This window comes from Maniola jurtina, chromosome 5 (genome assembly GCF_905333055.1).
Source record: "Maniola jurtina chromosome 5, ilManJurt1.1, whole genome shotgun sequence".
NCBI classification, from domain to species: domain Eukaryota; kingdom Metazoa; phylum Arthropoda; class Insecta; order Lepidoptera; family Nymphalidae; genus Maniola; species Maniola jurtina.
The window spans coordinates 9,537,436-9,557,155 of record NC_060033.1 but is presented as its reverse complement, the minus strand read 5'-3'; the positions used below and the strand labels follow the sequence as shown (position 1 = coordinate 9,557,155).

The following is a 19,720-nucleotide window of genomic DNA, read 5'->3' as shown; positions in this document are numbered from 1 at the left end:
GAATTTGGCATCTACCTCCCTGCAAGTTTTCTTAATTTTACTATAGGCAATTTAGTATAGTTTAAGGCAAACACTAATTTTATTTTAACTCGGTATAATTTATTCGCTTGGACTTATAATTAGACAGTTGCCTGGGAATATATCGTTTGATGTTAGTTTTGAATCTGTAAAGGTTGATAAGTACCTAAGTAATATTGGTTGTTAGTTTTTATGTAGAAGGTACCTACCGAACCTAATGATCCAATTGTGGGATTTCACTCGTACTATATTACCTACTACTTAATATTATTATGGATGTTTGTTACTTCTTTGATTTGATTTGGCTGAAATTCGAAATGGAAATAGCTTGTACCCTGCATGAATTAACACGTAGGCTACATTTTACCACAAAAAGTTAAAATGTTCCCACGGGATTTTTAACCGACTTCCAAAAAAGGAGGAGGTTCTCAATTCGTCGGAATCTTTTTTTTTAAATTTTCAAAAGAAAAATAAAACCGACTTCAAAAACGACAACCACTAAAAAGTAAAAAATAAGTTTTGTTGAGCTACACGTGTAATGTACCTATAAATGAAGTCGGGCGAGCTTCACACTTGGATTTCTAATTTTGTTCGCTCGACTTGATACCTAGGTACATTACACGTGTAGCTAAACAAAACTTATTTTTTACTTTTTAGTGTTTGTGGTTTTTAAAGTCGGTTTTATTTTTTAAAAATCTAAATCCACGTTGATTAAGTCGCGGACATTATCTAGTTTTTAACGCCTATTTAGCTATTCAATCAGGGTTCAGGTTTAAAAAACATATGGCCAACATCTACTAGTTAATTTACGAGTATGTGTGAGAGTCGCCCCCTTATAGAGCTATTAGGTATTAGGTACGCAACCCGGCCGACTAGTCGACAGTGCGTAATGGCTCTTACTATCAATGCTTCTACCACCTTGAAATTATTAAAATTTCGGTGAACCAATTTTAATGTAAACACCATAAACACGTGAAAAGTAGAACTAATAGATAGTAATCTTACATTCAGGCTCTTATAGTCTAGAAAATAACGTCTACAATTGTATGTTTGAACAATTGACGGTCGTCAATTTTAAGAATGCCAAGGTTGTTATTCCTCGTGTGATGTCAAAAACGTTATCAGTCGTTTATCAATATTTGGGCGTGATTATGCATTTATCTAATGAGAGCGGCGAACGCTAATATATTAAACCCAATAAGCCATCTGCTTAGCAAAATGAGAATTTTGTCGATAAGTACTCTGTTTATTTTATTTTATTCGGTTACACGTTAACCTTTGACTGCAATCTCACCTGGTGGTAAGTGATGATGCAGTCTAAGATGGAAACGGGCTAACCTGGAAGGGGATGTCAGTTTTTATTAAATCCACACCCTTTGGATTCGTATCGGAATGCTAAATCGCTTGGCGGCGCGGCTTTGCCGGTAGGGTGGTTACTAGCCACGGCCGAAGCCTCCAATCAGACAAAACATCTATCGGTTTTTCGAACTGTGTGCGCTGCCCTTTGCCACTTTAGCTTCACAACCAGCCTGAGCAATGTCGGTAACTCTGGGTTAGCTAGGGATCTCCATTCTCCACATTTCTTTAACGATCCTGTAGGGAACAGGAATTTAGAAAATGTAAAATCCCAAATCTCTGCCGGGAACAACTCGATACAGTATATAGCTATATCTAGGTAACAGAGGCTGCGCGCTGCTATCCGTTTTATCATAAAATACCTTGTATAGGTCCTACGCGGGCACGACCACCGCCAATAGCCAGTAACTACGGCCTACGGCTGGTCCAGATCTCTGCGGCCACTAGCCGTGGTTGTAACCACATGGTGTGTGAAACTTTGCGAATATTCGCCAAAGATTAAGAGGATTTTTAAATCGGATGATAAAGTCGTTTTATTGGGATTTCATTTTGGTTGTAAGTTGATAATGGAATTTGATGGAAGCGTGTTAACTTGAAAGAGGTAAGTAGGTAGGTATGGCAGTTTATTACAATAGTAATTGATGTCTACTTTTACGTGCTCGTGTCGAATCGACAATCAGATGAGATCGCAGTTTACAGCTAAGTCTGCGTTGATAAATAAGAACTAAAATATGAGGAATACATGGAAAAATTGCTGTGATACACAGATGGGCATACCGATTGACGGACTAGGCGAAACTATATGCTTACTTGTTTTAAAAATAGCCTGTACCTAACTGTAGCTAGTTTAGCAATTAATCTTGAGCACAATTCCTCGAAGCTAAAAGATGTGACCCAGATAAAGAATAGTGGGAAAGACCTGACTTAATTAATTAAATTTTTTATTAACAGACCCAGCTTATGACCTAATTTTGAAACATCAATTTAGTCAGCTGCTACAACTTAACCTAGTTTTAAGCGTACCTACTTAATAACTAAGGTAGAGTTCCATAACAAAGTTGTATTTTTTGTTTCGAACCCCTATTTGCTAATAGGTAGTGCGTTTACTGACATAACCCAAACTATTAGCAAGCTAAAGTGGCAGTGGGCAGGGCATTCCTGTCGTAGAGGCGATGGCCGTTGGAGCCGGAAAGTCCTTGAGTGGAGACCACGTATAAGCGAGCGTATGTGGGACGCCCTCCAGCACGATGGACTGACGATATAAAGCGGCTGGCGAGAAGTGGCTGGATGAGGTAACAGTGGACGTCCATAGGCGGTTGATGGTCATGATGATAATAGTGCGTTTATTCTAAGCAGTCACTTCATCAAAAACCAAGACTTGACTAAACGACAAAGGCCAGTGGTGGGCAGCAGCAACACGTCCAACGCAAGAGTTGAAAACTGCGTACTTTTTTATTTTTTATTCAGATACAAGCACTCTCCTGGTGGTAAGTGATGATGCAGTCTAAGATAGCTAAGCGGGTTAACCTGGAAGGGAATGGCAGTTTTCATTAAACCCATACTCCATTGGCTTCTACACGGCATCATACCAGAACACTAAATTGCTGGGTGGCACGGCTTTGCCGGTAGGGTGGTAACTAGCCACGACCGAAGCCTCCCACCAGACAAAAATTAAAATACGTAAGCGTAGTTTGGAACGTTCTGCAATAGGGGACTGGCAATATAAACTGGGTGGCGGGAATTCGCTAGGTGAGGACTGAGGATGAAGAAAGCTGAGCACCAGATTTAGTAAACGGTAGTTTTTCGTAAAACTAATACCAAACAAAAGCTTTAGGATACACAGGTACAGTGCGATGATTTGTGCGGACGACGCGATGTACCTATTGCGCTAAGCTTTAGATGTCGAAATAATGAAACTATCGTAAATCAAGGTATACTAAACGTCAGATTTGAATTTATTACAGCACTATAACTTTAGCACTGCGTGGAGTTAATATGAACTTTACACAAGTAAGAATAAGGCATCTTTTGATTAGGTAACTGTGGTATGTTCGATTGGTGAAATCGAAGCCCTTTTCGGTTCTTTGTTTCGGTGTCCACTTCAGTGTCACCAGGTTTGAGTTTCCATCAAAACGCAATGAATAAATAATAATGTTATAGAGGTAACAGAATACGATCTCTCGCCTGATTGATTTATGCTGTTTCAATTTACATGATGTATCACGTGCCATCAAATAAAAAGAAATCTGACCTTGAACTTGTGCAGTGGGTAATTTATTGATAGGTAACTAACTAGTTGATGACCGCGACTTCGTCTAGTGTCGTCTTTTCTCAAGTGTCCACTAGAAATAAAACTTGCAGTGGGCAACACTGGCTAGTTACTCGCATTGTGTTAACACTTCAAAGTTTTTACATTGGATAGTAGGTAAAGCAATTTTTTGGAGGACGACTTCTGCAAATTGCTACCTAACTAGCAAGCATAAGTTTATCTCCATAAAATGACAGATTTACTCACAGGTAGACCCTCAGTATTTATTTGGGGGCCGTATATGGCTCGTGTTTCTGACATCATTATCATTTTTGGAATGACCATAACCCACTTCTGAATCTACGTATCCACTCTCAACTTAGCCGTTAATCTTAATATTAAAAGCCATAATAAATTATTGAAATGACACATTGCCCTGTGAATTAGAGCAATTTTTATAAGTAGGTAGTTACACATAACTACATCTGTGGTTACCACATCACACATGTTACCAGTCTATTAAAAATTAAACTAACTTCAATACTACCTATAAAAAGCAGGATACATAGGTGTGATTCCCCTTTCCTTTCTAAATACATTATAGTAATTATTGTGATGCTTTTGTGCTAAGAGAGCAGCCGGGCGATTCAAAACACTCAGTTCGGTAAGTTACCGAATGGAGTATCCTGAATCATCCGGCAGGTCCCTAAAGTCTTAAAATCAATCAATCTTGTAAGCCCGTGAATTTTGTTGGCCCTGCCATAAACTAATTAGGCTAGGTCTATTTAGGCTTCAAATTCCAAACACCAGTCTCAGTTTTAATCAAGTGCTTTGTACAAAGTGTGGTGTAAAATCTTTACTTTTCAGTAAGGCTATGGATTGAATAATGTTTCATGGTATTGTTCCAGATCGCACCTGTTGTTATTCTGCGCGGGCTTGGCCGCGGTGGCCGCGTACACAAGGCCAGGCTTAACAGGGCCCTATTGCGGCGCGATCCCCAACAGATGTTGTCAAGGCAGAGAGGACGGCTGTTCTGCACCTATACGCGGTGAGTGAGACTTTATTAACCGACTTCAAAAAGGAGGAGGTTCTCAATTCGTCTTTTTTTATGTATGTTCGATGCATGATTTCGAGTAATTATTTTTTACTTTATTTTATTATCCAGATATACAAGTTGACAGTCTTTAACTTGCCTGGATGTAAGTGATGATGTAGTCTAAGATGGAAGTAGGCTAATCTGGAACATGGCAGTTTTCATTAAACCCATACTCCTTTGGTTTCTACTCGGCATCTTACCGGAACGCCAAATCGCTTGGCGGCACGGCTTTGCCGGAAGGGTGGTAACTAGCCACGGCCAAAGCCTCCCAAAAGTAAGTGATTATAACGTAAGTTTTTGTTGTTCTAGACTCCCTTTGCTACTGCGACGACTTTTGTGATCGCGGTTCCAGAGATGATTGCTGCCCTGACTACTTCGAGGTCTGCAGACCCCAAGTCACAACGCCGCCCCCTGCTCCCATCATTGCCTGCGAGAATAACAACAAGTACTATCACGCTGGAGACAAGATCACAAGGGGATGCAACGTGTGGTAAGTTATTTTAAGGACACTCAGATTAAACCATTTATAATAGGTACTTTCCGTTGACCTAGAATCATGAAGTTTGGCAAGTAGGTAGGTCTTATAGTACTAAGTAAAGAAAAAAATCCGAAAACTGTGAATTTGTGGTTACATCAAAAAAAAAAAAGTAAAATATGTTCATGAGCAAATAAAATTAGTCAAATTAATCAATTTTCAAAGTAAGTTAACTAGGTATACCAAGTGAGGTATCATATGAAAGTGCTTTACCTGTACATTCTAAAAAAGATTTTTATGCATAATAGTTTTTGATATATCATGCGAAATGTCGAAAAAATATCCCAGTACGGAACCCTCGGTGCGCAAGTCTGACTTGCACTAGGTCGGGGTTTTTTTAAATTTATAGACTAATCGATTGGCTGCAATCAGACCTGCTGGCAAGTGATGATGCAGCCTAAGATGGAGCGCGCTTGCCTAGCAAAGGCCTTTTCACTCTTGACTGAAATGTACCTGTAAATCCTGTAAATCCTACAAATGCCGACTCGACACCGAGCTGCATTCGGATTAGCTCTATGCGGAAGTGCGCTAAGCCTTAAACATCAACATTGTAAAGAATTTTTGGAAAATTTTTGGAAGTATATCTGCTTGTATCTTCATTATGTATCTTCCTATCTATCGATTTTACTTACAAAGCCTGTCGTTGTATCTTTGTTTAATAATTTAGCACCATATCCATATAATTAAGCAGTAACCTCCTAATCAAAACGATAAAGGTCAGATTCGTTTGTACATACAATCAATTAGATAGGTACCACATAGTTCTTACATCAGGTAGGTTGGTATGAGTCTGGCTGTCAATAACACTTAAAAACTCTTAAATGAAAAGATTCGAAGATTTTAGGGTTCCGTACCTCAAAAGGAAAAACGGAACCCTTAAAAAAATGTTACGATAAGTTTGATGATCACGGTTAATTGCCTCATCTAGTGAGTTGACAGAGTGACTCCTTTTTTACTCAGACTAAAGATTCTGCGCGTAAATGCATCTAGGTACTTTATTCTTGGTGCCATTCCACGCTGGCAAAAGCAGCTTTATGGTTTACTAACTTTTACCTGCAACTTTGCTCGCGTGATATAGTAACCTATAGGTAGGCTAGAACTCGGGGATAATGTAATATCTCTATCATTGAAAGAATTTTCAGAATTGGATCATTGGTTCCGGAGATTACAACCTACTCAATTTTACAGAACAGTTCGTAAAATCTAAGATAAAAAACTAGGAACGGGTATTATGTAATAATATTAGGTATGTTGCTCTCATCACTATAATAATGTTCCAATATTGTCAATTTCACTTTAGTTCAATCATCAATTTACGATTAGGTACCTAATTAATCATGAAAAATACATAACTGTTGCTTATTGATGCTTTTAACGAGGGCCAATTGCTGAAACAGCCTGCTGTTACGGACAATTTAAAAATTCCATAACAGTTTGCCAAACAAATTGTATCAACGTCACAGGTCAATTTTAAGACATAACACATGTTTAGTCACCGCGAAACCGAGTTCATTCCCACTTACTCCGATTTTCTGAAGTATACCCATCCCGATTACCGATAGTGTTGAGCTTCTAGGAACACATTATATCGTCCAATCTCAACTTTGGACAATGCCTCGAATCCAGGGTAAAAGCAGCTGCAAAAACTTAGCATCCTCAACAAAGACAAGCGGTACTTTACGCCGGAACAGCTTCTTACCCTGTACCAAGCTCAAGTTCGATCATGCTAGAAAAATTGCAGCCATTGCATGGGATGGCTCTGCCAAGTACAAACTTGAAGCACTGGTTAATTCTAAACTTCGAAGTTAGGAACATCAGCGCAAAGTTGCCTAAATATCGGCATTCTACAGGATATATTTCGGAGAAAGTGCACAAGAACTTTTTGACCTGGTTCCTCCTTCACCTTTCTACCATCGTTTCGCAAGGCATCGTCAAGGTCTGATCCGTACGTAGTTGTAATTCACCGGACCGCACGAAGCGTGTTGCTTCGTCGTTTCTAATCCGAACCGCTAGGAAATGGTACGCCTATCCGGTATCAGTTTTCTCCTCCACTTATAATATGGGTACCTTTAAGTCAAGAGTGAATAAGCATCTTCCGAGCAAGCGTGCTCCATTTTAGGCTGCATCATCACTTCCCAGCAGGTGAGACCTGCAGACAAGCACATGTCCATAAATTAAAAAAAAAAAAACATTTTTCACGGATAGAAACAGGTAGGTGCTTACGTGAATGTTAGGTAGATTACATTTGATTATAAAGTTTGGCGGTTAGACTTGCTTGGTAAAGGAATTTGACCATGTCTTTGATATTCATATTTTTCTGTTTTTTTTTTTATTCACTTGAGTGAAAGAAAGATTTCCTTTTGTAAATCCATTAAAATAGAAATTACAAACCGATAGAAGTGGTCTTATTTTAAAATGCTGACATTCGTCAGACATGGCGGTGCGCCAGTGGATCAGATTGAATACCTGGGTCACAGCTAAATATATCTGACCCAACGTCTCGCACCTTGACGCCTTTCACAACACAAAAGCGCGAGGGATATGGGTCATAGATCATACTCGTACAATGGACATGCATGACGCATTAGGATTGTTCCTCCTTCTCCTTTCTCATTTTTTTTCGGATAACACCTTATTAATGGTATTTTTCCCACTTAGCCTGTTCTCCGCCGTGTGATAAACAGAGTAGATGCCAGAGCTTCCTAACACTTAGTCCGTAAATCATCTTCGCCTAGTCTGCATGGCATCTTTTCTTCGATATTCTCTGTTAGCATGAGCTTTCCTATGCTGGTCGCATATAATAATGGAGTCAATGAAGCCTTTTCGTCGGAAGTCCTCAGAAACAGCTCCGATTTTTTTTTTAATTTTCGCTTTTTAACACTATTTAAAATCAGATCATCAGAAATCATGTCAGGTATGAGAGTTCATAATAAAACTAGTTAGGTACAAAGATATGTGGCTAATTCTGTTGTATCAATTTCTAAAAGTCTTAACTAAATTGACAAGTCTAATCCTAGTGCTATACTTTTTAGGAAGGAAAAAATTTAAAACGAATAGTAAAATCCTGTCATTTTAGTTTAGTTTAGAATTCAGAGATTTAGCTACAATATGTTGTTGTTTAAAAAGTCTATTAATTATGCTATACAGTCACCACTGTAGGTAAACAATAACTCTACAAACACCCGGAAGATTTTGTCAATTCCATTGATACTCAAGTAGCTATTGAAATAAGTATGGTTATCAAATAACATAATAAATGATGTAACTCGAGTAGAATTTTAAGTCTCGTTTATAAGTTTATGGCATGACGACTACGTATTGGGTTGGCGTCGCACGGTGGTGACGCGTTTTCCAACCGTGTCTTTAAAATGACAGATATTATTTTATAGGTAGGTAGTTAGGTTAGCAGAAGATAAAGGGTTAACAGCAGATTCCCTAGCGCACTCCCCAGTTCTTTCCATGCAAACGTAGTTTGATTCTCATTGAAATATTAAACAATAAACAATCAAACTCAATGAAATTTTGAACTGAAGATATAGGTAGGTACCTACAGTTTAGAAACACATTTTAGTAAAATTGTATTAAGTAGTAGATTTTAAGTACTCTTCGTATGTAGGTAAATTGAGCCAGTGTAACTTTAAAACTAGGTACATTTTTTACAGAAATCTAGAGTACCACAGACGCAGATATTAATTTCTAGAACGTGTCTACAAAATTTGATTGAATTTGATTGGTTAGTATTCAATTGAGAACCAGATTGAGTCATTTAATAGTTTAGTTTAGAGAATGTGCTCAACAGAATTAGCCACGTTAAAGTTAGGTATACTTATTAGTTATTTACTTAGCTAAGTGAGACGTGTCGTAAGTAACTACTCGTAAGTCAAATAAACGTATCATCCCGTGTCTTCAATTTCATCTAGTTGCTAAGTCACTCATCATCATCATCATTATCAGCACGGGTCTCCTCTCAGAATGACAAGGGTTTGACCATAGACCATATTAGTCTACTGCGCTGGCCAAGTGCGGATTGGTTCACTCATACCTTTGAGATTATTATGGAGAACTCTCAGCCACGCAAGTTTCCTCACAATGTTTTCCTTCACCTTTAAAGGTGCCCACGCACTTGAACTGAACTGCAGTGACGTACGCGCGTCGCGGCTGGAGAGAATATCGTGCGAGGCGCTGACGCGACGCGCAGGTTCAGCTGCAGTTCAGTTCGAGTGCGTGGGCACCTTTAAGCAAAAGTTATACCTATTACCTACTCAAAACATAAAACGCACATAGGTCCGAAGAATTAAGAGGTGCCTGCTCGGGATCGAACTCGGAGTAACCGCCTCCGAATAGGAGACCGACGTCTTAACCACTGAGCTATCACCGCTTATTCACAGCTACTGTACCTATAAACCGCCAAGTCGCTTCTGTATAAACCGTGCCTTTAATGCAATTGGGCATCATGATACAAAGTCATATGAGATCGTGGTCAAGCGCAAACATGTCAAGTCCAATAAAAAAGCTAATGGCCAGGTTCAAGTTAAAATTGACCTCGTGTCGCGTGTCTTTGTCAGATTAGTATGTCCTTAATCGGTGGATCGTAATGGTGTATGCCGTCATCACTAAAATCGAAAATGATCGAACTAACATAATACTTATCTACAGCTATAGTCATTAGTTTAACATAAAATGCGTTTTTAAATAAATTTTATTTAATACACTCGACGTTTCGATACTATTCCGCATGAGATAATCCAAATTACATAAATATACATACATACATATTGCCTTCATATTGCCTCCTATTGTTATTCGTAGTTCCTCAAAAAATATTTTAACTTACACCCTAATACCCACATACCTAAGTGTATTACCTAAGTGTATACCCATAACATATCTATGACCCAATTAATCAGTCAAACACATGGTTTTTGTTTGCTTTATCTATAGTCAAATTCTTTTGCCCATTGGCATAGGTGTGGTAGCTACTTCACTCAAGATTTTTTGATTATGCTAAGATTGGATTGCTGTACTAGCCATATCACGAAGTCACCTTATCTACTATCTAGCGTAGATATTATATGAAAGATATCTTGGAATAAAGTGACCTGTGATGTGGTTACGTTAGATAATTCTGTAGCGAATTGGTTTCAAGTTTTTAAACCGTTCGTCGTTACGAACTTTTACATTACAACGTCGTTATAAGTATGTGTTCATATAGCCTGTTCCAGCAATCGACCCTCATTAAAAGCAATGTAGGTAGATATTTTTTTTATTTTTTGACCACTTAAAACTATCATTACAGGCTAACCTTTTTGTGAATATTAGGCATCTCCCAAATTACCTAGTAAGTATTTTATTATTCTTTAAAAAAAACAAAAAAAAATGGTGTGTGAGGTCTGCTAATCCGCACTTCCGCTGCCAGCATAGTGCACGATACGCTAAAACGTCCTCATTCTGAGAGAAGATTCGTGCTCAGTAGAAAGTCGGCAATCATAATATAATATTAATGATGATGATGATCACTGGTAGGTAATATTATCGTACCCACTCCTGGCATAAGCTAAGCTTAGCTTGTGGGGAAAATGGGCATATTAGTCATGCTAAAACATGGCTAAATATATAAAAAAGGTCTGTGGGAGGCACTGGCATGCGGCTAGATGTGGGCTAGATCATGTAGAGCGCTAAAACTCGTTTTTCTACAATAATCACTTTGAATGATTGTTTAGTAATGCAATCAATAAAGAGTTGAAGTGGTCATGAGTGATTGAAGTATTATAGAAGTAAGTAGATAATAATTACAGACTCGACCTCGGTTGCTCGGGAAACATAGACCATCACCTGTTTTCAGTACATTCTTACTCATAATAAAATCGAAAATGGATACATTTTTCTCACGTTCCATAGAGGTTTCTCACTAATCCAGTTTGTCGCATGTAGAGTTAGAGCATAGACCTACACCTTCTTTACTTAATTATAGGAATAGACTAGATGATGCCCACGACTTCGTCCGTGTCAATTTTGTTTTCTTTAAAAAATCCGAGGGAACTCGATGATTTTCCGGGATAAAAAGAAGCCTTGTTAGGCATACCCCTTTCCGAGATGCAAGCCGTCTCTGCACCTAATTAATATCTAATACGCACGACTTTTTCCATGTGAATTTAGGGTTTTTTATAAATCCAATAGGGACTATAATATGGTTTTCTGGGATATAAAGTATCCTAAGTACTTAGGTAAGTCCGTCCTTAGGACGCAAGCTATCTCTGGACTCTGTAGCTTTCATCAAAGTCGATTAAAATGATGGACGTATAAAAGGTAGCAGACAAACTGACTAACAACAGAAGAGGACTCTGATAACAAACAATCGGTATTTCAAATTTTTATCACATCTCAATTCTGCGAATTCATATCTACTTGTTATCTTGATACAGGAAGCCAAAAAAACAACAGCTATACGATACTTTAATGTTATCGCTCTAATTTCTTAATAAAAATATACTTATGTATCCTATTAGAAATGTTATGGATCTATTTGTAGATATATCATTTTGGATATGAATTTACAGAAACTATAATCTAGATTTGTGTCTGGAAAGTGATAAATGACTAAGTAAATATTGAAGCAAAATCTGCTTGTCTGCGAGATCAGCCCGCGGCGAAAATAACTACCTACATATATAGACGTATCAAGAAAATACCTCTCTACAAACTGTTCAGTATCCCGGAAAACAAAAAAGAAGATTCTAGTCTGCAATTTAGGTTCCGGTCGAAAATGTCTAGTCTCCTACAATGTCCTAATTCCTAGTACCTATGCTAAAATGCTCAGTGTCCTGTTACGTCCAGTCCCAAAATATCCTAAACGTCCACGATATCCACATACCAATGGTATTATTAGAATTTAAGACATGTTGATTAGTATAGATGTTCATAAATACCTATATCGAATACCATACACAATAAAGATTGCATAACAACAATTAAATGACTAATTGATACAAGTGGGATTCCAACTAGGAAACGCGAACTATTTTTATTGTTATTATTATCTCTAGTGTTTTGCAATTTGATGTAAGTGTCACAAGAAATAACATAGGTACCTACATAATCTAATTTTATTACCTACTTACTTAGGTAGTCCTAGTCAGTAGGTGTCATAAAACTAATAGTAGACCAGAACTTTTCCTAGAACTTAAAATCTAGGTCAGGGTTGTTTTGTTTTCTACTTTCACTATGAACACATATTTTTTATAAAATATAAATGGATTTGGAAGATGTCCGCAGCTTCATCCGCGTGGATTTAGCTTTTTAAAAATTCCGATTTTCCGAGACTCAAAGCCCGGAATGCAAACTATCTCTGTATCAAAATCGGTTTAATAGATGGGCCGTGAAAAGTTAGCAGACAGACAGACACACTATTGCGTTTATAATAAGTACAGTACCTAAGTAGGTATATTAGTATACAGGAGGGGTTTAGGAGGGGGGGAGGGGGTACAAATAGAGTGTAGGTATCTAAGAATTTTTGTTGTATTTACAGCGTATGCTCCCACGACCCGATTACTCAAAGAACTGCTTTCGAGTGCGAGACCGACCCGTGCATTATGAGCGAGGAGGTCTTGAGAGGAGTGGCTTCAGATTCCTACTCCACGTGGCGGCCTTACAACTACACGCAGTTCTATGGGAAGAAACTGAAAGATGGACTTGTTTATAAGCTAGGTAGGTACCTACATGTTCATATCGCGGACCTTGGTAATCCAATTTTATCATTATCGTACGAGATTTAGAAAACAATATGAAAGTGAAAGTAGTCCATTCTAGTGCTTAAGAGAAAGTACTGACATCAGTCGTGACTCCGTGACCTGTAGTGCTTTGACTGAATGATAATGTTTTGTTTAGCTCCAAATTAATAGGTATAACCTGATCATTAATGTTCCATTTTAAAATTAACTGTTATTAGGTACGAGTACCTACATTAAAAACTGATAGGACTAAGGCTGATATCTATAGAGTGCACTTTGACTTTGCGAGATATGGTTATACCACTGGCATATAAATTATTTTCGTTTTAACTGAAACTTAAGTCTAAACAAAGTCAAAGTGTACTCTATAGATATCAACCTAAAAGTAGCGCTGTTGTTTTCCACAAGGAACGATGTGGAGAGAGAGCCTTACTTTTGGAACATGTTATAATTGAGTTGAGATTTGTGTACAACCGAATTAACACTATTATGGATATTAAATGTGGTTTCAGCAATCAGCACGTACATGAGGTTCCGGCGGTTTCAACCCCATTTTAATTAGCCCCAGAAATACATGTCTAAAATAGTTCAGGTTAAGTTCGATTAGGCTTTCGGCTACCTGCATTGCTGAGTACAGCGATCCGCCGATATCCGTAGCGTAACAAAGGTCGAGTGTGTGAAGCTGAATGAAGGGGCGATTAATTACGTAAAATTTTAACTTAATAGAAACGAAGTGTTTCCAATTTGGCTTTATTAACAATCAAACATGTTACCTCGAGGTACTTAAAAGCTCATAAAACAGATTTCAAAATTCACATTTTGATATTATTCAGGTACTCTTCTCAGCGACCAAGTGAGATCTTCAACAGTGCCATTGCCAGCACATAAGGAAGGTGTACCTTATCTCAAGAACTTCGACGCAAAACAGACCTGGCCAGAATATATATCTCCTATTGTGGACCAAGAATGGTGTGGATCCGATTGGGCTATAACTGTTGCCACTGTAGCTTCTGACAGGTACGATTTTCCTATAATATTATCATTTTACTTGCGTTATAAAAATCATGTCACTAGAAGGATGTTAAATATACATGTGAAAGGAAAAGAGAGGACAAAAGATCAAAGAAAAGGTGGATGGGTTGTGTGAAAGAAGATAATATATGATGATGAATAATGCTTTGAAAGTGAGTGGAAGTAGAAGACGTGTCGCTATGTTGTGCCTACCCCCGCATACTGTGGGATACGGAACGATCATTTTTTCGAAAAACATTCGAAATTCAATTCGAAAATGTTTGCAAAAACATTCGAAATTCAATTAGAAAACATCCAAAACATGATTTGTGATTGGTTGGTGCCTCGAAATGGTTAGTGCCCACTGAGATTTTCTGTCTCTATAATTTGTATGGGATTACGCAACAGAGAGAGCGCTATAATACTAACTTCTTCCCGTAAATAAAGTAAAGTATACGTAAAATAGAGCCTCGATAGCTCAACGGTTGAGGAGCGGACTGAATTCCGAAAGGTTGGCGGTTCAAACCCCACCCGTTGCACTATTGTCGTGCCCACTCCTAGCACAACACGCTTAATTGGAGGGGAAAGGGGAGCATTAGTCATGATTAGCATGGCTAATATTCTTTCAAAGAAAAAAAATAAGTTCCTTGAGTTGCTGTTTCTTGCATTTTCACCTAGTAAGTAAGTACGCCAAAGCGTCAGAGTAAACACAATGAGTTGGTGCTTTCCTACGTTTCAGCTTTAAAATTCTTGAAGAAATCTTTTAGAGGCTCGCACTTTTGTTATAGCGAGAGTAGGTATCTTTAGCTTGAGTGCCTTGTTTAGGCATTCTTGTGTTTGAAGAATAGTGAGATGCAATGTTTTGTTTGTAGTTTAGCATCTAAGTATAAGTATTTATTTATTATATTTGGTGCCTAAAAGTTTACAACTATACAATCATCAACCCTCCGATTAGGAGACCGACGTCTTACGGCCGAAATCACACTATCACACTTCACACTAATATTATAAAGGCGAAAGTTTGTATGTGTGTGTGTGTGTGTGTGTGTGTGTGTGTGTATGTTTGTTACTCCTTCACGCAAAAACTACTGGACGGATTTGGCTGAAATTTGGAATGAAGATAGATAATATCCTGGATTAGCACATAGGCTACTTTTTATCCCGGAAAATCAAAGAGTTCCCACGGGATTTCGAAAAACCTTAATCCACGCGGGCGAATAATATAACAGCGTTGCTAAGTAACTTATCGACAAGTTAAAGGAACATTAATTTTGGCCGTTAATCACTAGGCTACCAGTACCACTGCGTTTAACCGACTACCAAATAAGAAGGGGATCTCAATTCGGTGCGTTTCTTTCAGATTTGCAATCCAATCCAACGGCGCTGAGAAGGTGGTGCTGAGCCCGCAACTCTTGCTGTCGTGTAACAAAGAACAACAAAGCTGCAGTGGCGGCCACATTGACCGAGCATGGAATTACGCGATGCTATACGGGTAAAAGCAAAATATATTTTACCTAAGTATACTTTTTAAATTCATATTTTTTTATTCGAGGACCATCCTGACTTAAGAGTGCTGAACGTGGTCTTATTAACTATATTAAAATACATTTCTTTTCTGTGTCTGTGTCTTAGCAGACTCAATTTAGGAAGTAACCTCTTTATAAATTAGCTCAGGTGGAAGTGGTGCTTATTAATTGCAAAGACTGCGATTGTAGAGTCTATAATATTTCTTGAGGATGCTCCGTTGTCGAAGTAAAGTTCCAAAAGAACTGTGTGGTGTGTATAGCTTGCTTTTCCTGCTTATCTGGTAGTGGGAGGCCGGGCGATGCATATTGCATACTGTCATACATCAATGGTTGTAGGTACCATACAGATTTGTCTGTTTTAGCGGATTATAACTAATTGAGCTTGTGGTTCTGCCACGCCACAAGTAATCCCTGCTTCTATCCAACACACCACAACTTCCATGTTAAGGTGACAGTTATTTTTTAGGCTTGTGGATGAAGAATGCTCACCCTACAAGGGGAAGATGACCCGGTGCAAGTTCTCCAACACACGCGACTTGGTCGGGGAGGGTTGCCGGCCAGTGGTGTCTGCGCGGACCTCCAAATATAAGGTCGGACCACTATACAGGATTAAGAACGAAGCCGACATCATGTATGAAATAATGACCTCTGGACCAGTGCACGGTAAGTTCATAAAGTTTTGCTAATTATTACTAGATAAGATAGGTATAATAGGACATAGGCTATTTTTGGTCCCGAAAAATCGAAGATTTCCCGCAGGATACTTAAATATATGTTTAAAGTTTAAACGATTTTTACTAATGTTACAGAGATAGATTACATCCCAAAGACTGACATAGGCTACTTTTAGACCGGAAAATCAGAGTTCCATGGGATTTTTAAAAACCAAAATCCATGCGGACGAATTCACGGGCATCAGTTCATTATGGATAATAAATAGTCTCCGCCCCGGTATAACCTGTATCTTTAATGTTTTCAGCGGTGATGACGGTATACCAAGACTTCTTCCACTACCGCGACGGCATCTACCGGCGCAGTCGTCACGGGAACAACTACTTGAAAGGCTTGCACAGCGTCCGCATCACTGGCTGGGGTGAAGACAGGGGCGATAAGTATTGGGTATGTTTTTAGTCCTAATATGGAACAGTACCCGATAGGAAATATCGAACTTTAGAAAGAGATAATCGGCCGCTTCGGTTTCGCAGTGCTGTCTCTGTCGTTGACGACCACCCTAGCGCAGTGGTAAGCACTGTGGCCTTAGGTCCCGGCAAGGGTTTGGAATTTTATGATTTCTAAATTTCTGGTCTGGTCTGGTGGGAGGCTTCGGCCGGGGCTAGTTACCACCCTACCGGCAAAGCCGTGCCGCCAAGCAATTTAGCGTTCCGGTACAATGCCGTGTAGAAATCAAAGGAGTGTGTGTGGGTTTAGTAAAAACTGCCATAGCTTTTCCATATTAGCCCACTTCCATTACGTCAGACGTTTTGTTAGAAGTTCCCTAACTGTCGTAAACTATGACATTAGACCGAGCCCCTGGCGGATAATAAGTCGCATAGACAATAAAATACTAAAAAGAACTCATGTTTGTTTACAGATTATCGCCAACAGCTGGGGCTGCGATTGGGGCGAGAACGGTTACTTCCGCATCGCTAGAGGCGAGAACGAGTCCGACATCGAGTCGTTCGTGGTCGCCGCGTGGAGCGAAGTCACTGAAGCGTACAAGAGAACATAACACAGGAACTTTCTAATCACACCCCTTTGCGTGGTCAGCAAGCTGATAAAGACCAATCGGGGGTGGATTTTGTTGAATAGTACACGAAATTTTCCATAAGAGTACACAGAAATCGAATAATAAAATCAGTTAAGTACAAACAGCGTCAAAGCTAGGTTTGCACCCGCCAGTGTCAAGCTCGGATCCACCGTTGTGGGCATGATGGGCGTGCCCACAACCCTAATAGACTTGTGACGTCACACTTTCACAGTCAATCGTGTTTGGTGTTTGGTGGTGGTTTTGCTGAGTGTATAGTTCCCTATAGGTACACTCAGCAAAACCTTGGTCAAAGCGTCATATCATAAAATAGATATGACGCTTTGACCAAGGTTTTGTAAACATCTCCTTTGTATGAATACGCGATATCAATCATGAGCGATTTCATACTCCGACTCGTATTTGGCCGATTTTTGGGTGGCTACTACCAGAAACTTTTTTGAGGGTTGGAGCCGCGCCTGGTCAGTGTAAGCAACTATGGACGGGTGCAAACCTAGCTTTGTCGCTGATTCTACAACTTACCTACAAGCTACAAGTTACTGACTCAAAACTCTAGAGACAAGTCAGCGTTGGTACGCTTGGTACAAGTGGTAGTTGCACTTGACTCTCAACAATCGACCATAATGTAAGACCATAGTATAAGGCAGTATTAAATTGAGTAAAGAAGCATCTTTTAGATCTAGACAAACGCGTCTCACCTTGGACTACATTATCACTTTCCGTCAGGTGTTATTGTGGTGTTATAGGTATAGATCATAAAAAACCTATTTACTGATTATTTATATATCACTCTTAACTTAGCTGTAGGTATAATATTATATATTGTTGGATCTCAAAAATATAAAACTACACAATCAACCGCTTTTTGAGATGGAGTATTTGGATGCATGAAAATTACATACCTAGTTTAAGAATTAAACTACTATGTTTTGACGCATATATTTTGATACTGAATAGTGGTATAATAGAAGGTACATACATCTGTGAGAATAGTTTTTGAACAATGCAATGTGGCTTATTCCGTTGTAGCAATCTCTAAAGTAAACTAACAGGTCCAAAGGGTCCAAATATATTGCTATCCCTTTCATTATGCTCCCTGCAGAATATAACAACTAGATTTAGACCTGTCATTTTGTTTAGAGATTGTGTACTTGTAAAAGAATTAGTCACAATGTTATAAGTAAGTAGATGATAAGTCAAACATCCAAAAACTCAACAGCCAGGTTGAGATATACCTACTTAACTTAGATGTTTTTTGATAAACAATTAGAATTAATACGGAAATCGTGTCATGTTAAAGTATTGAAATATGTAGTACCTACTTAGGTAGCAGTTTATATAATAGTACTTAATTTAACTGTTGTAGAAAACCTAAGTGTTTAAAAATTGTAAAGTGCCACGAAATTTGAATAAGATTTTATTTATCCACTATTATTTTGTAGCTAAGTAATTTGAAACGGTATTTAAAAAAATAAAACTTTGTTATAGTACCTAGACACAATATTTGAACAAAGTTCATTGCTAAATAACTGCCATTTACCGATTATAGATTTATAATTAATTATTTATATTTTTTAAGGCCATCAAAGTACGACTGGAATTTTAAGTCCTTTTTATAACGGCTTCCCACGGTGCGTGATATTGCAGACGGACGCGGACCAATCCGGGAACACTGTGGGAAGACTATCGTCCGTGGTAGTGCAGACACGTCGTCCGAGCTTTTTGCGCGGTGCGCAGCTGTCCGCATCAATCCGCACAATCACGCACCGTGCGAATCAGGCATTATTCCGAGTTTAACGTTTCGACATTCGAAACCAACATTTTAGAGGAATGCAAACTGCGATACGGGCTCTAAGGTTGAAATCTATAGAGCACACTTTGATTTTGCTTAGGCTTAAGTTTCAGTTAAAACGAGACAGATTTATGCCACCGTTATAACCCTATCTCGTTTTAACAGTGTCTTACGTCTAAGCAAAATTTAGCCTAAAAGCTAACTTATTGAGCATGTATCAGCTCAGAAGTGGAGACGAGATGTGACTGCACTTTAGATTGCAACAAAATACGATAAATTCAGCCAATCACAACAATTCAAATTGTAGAAAATCAAAACTTTCACAATCTCTTGCTATGTTTGACACGTCTCGTCTCTATTTTCAGTTGAAGTCGGCTAAGAAATACGTAACATCACAAACACTAGATACTAACGACCGAAATTAATATCTATCTGTAATCTGTTAAGTTACTTAGTAAGGCAATTTAGTTTAGAAAAAAATACCATACAATTTTGCGAAACCTTGCGAAGTCATTTATGGACAGATTAGAGATTAGTTTATTAATTTCGGCCGTAAATAATAATAAATTAATAGATAAATTTAACTAGCACTGTCTACAACACTAGTCTTAGTTGTCAATATCAATAAAAGATATGAAACGGTATT

At 38.5% G+C, this 19,720-nt stretch overlaps 1 protein-coding gene across 1 annotated transcript in view; it reads left to right on the top strand.

The window, feature by feature from the left end:
• LOC123865123 (uncharacterized peptidase C1-like protein F26E4.3) overlaps positions 1–19,718 on the top strand; it is a 33,062-nt gene extending 13,344 nt beyond the window's left edge. Inside the window, exons 2-9 of the mRNA XM_045905969.1 lie at positions 4,531–4,670; positions 5,028–5,208; positions 12,779–12,957; positions 13,814–13,997; positions 15,352–15,483; positions 15,984–16,180; positions 16,497–16,636; positions 17,109–19,718. Of these exons, the coding sequence (XP_045761925.1) occupies positions 4,531–4,670; positions 5,028–5,208; positions 12,779–12,957; positions 13,814–13,997; positions 15,352–15,483; positions 15,984–16,180; positions 16,497–16,636; positions 17,109–17,246 (1,291 nt within the window). The 3' untranslated portion in view covers positions 17,247–19,718. The remainder of the gene's footprint in view (positions 1–4,530; positions 4,671–5,027; positions 5,209–12,778; positions 12,958–13,813; positions 13,998–15,351; positions 15,484–15,983; positions 16,181–16,496; positions 16,637–17,108) is intronic.
• The last annotated feature ends 2 nt before the right edge of the window (positions 19,719–19,720 follow it).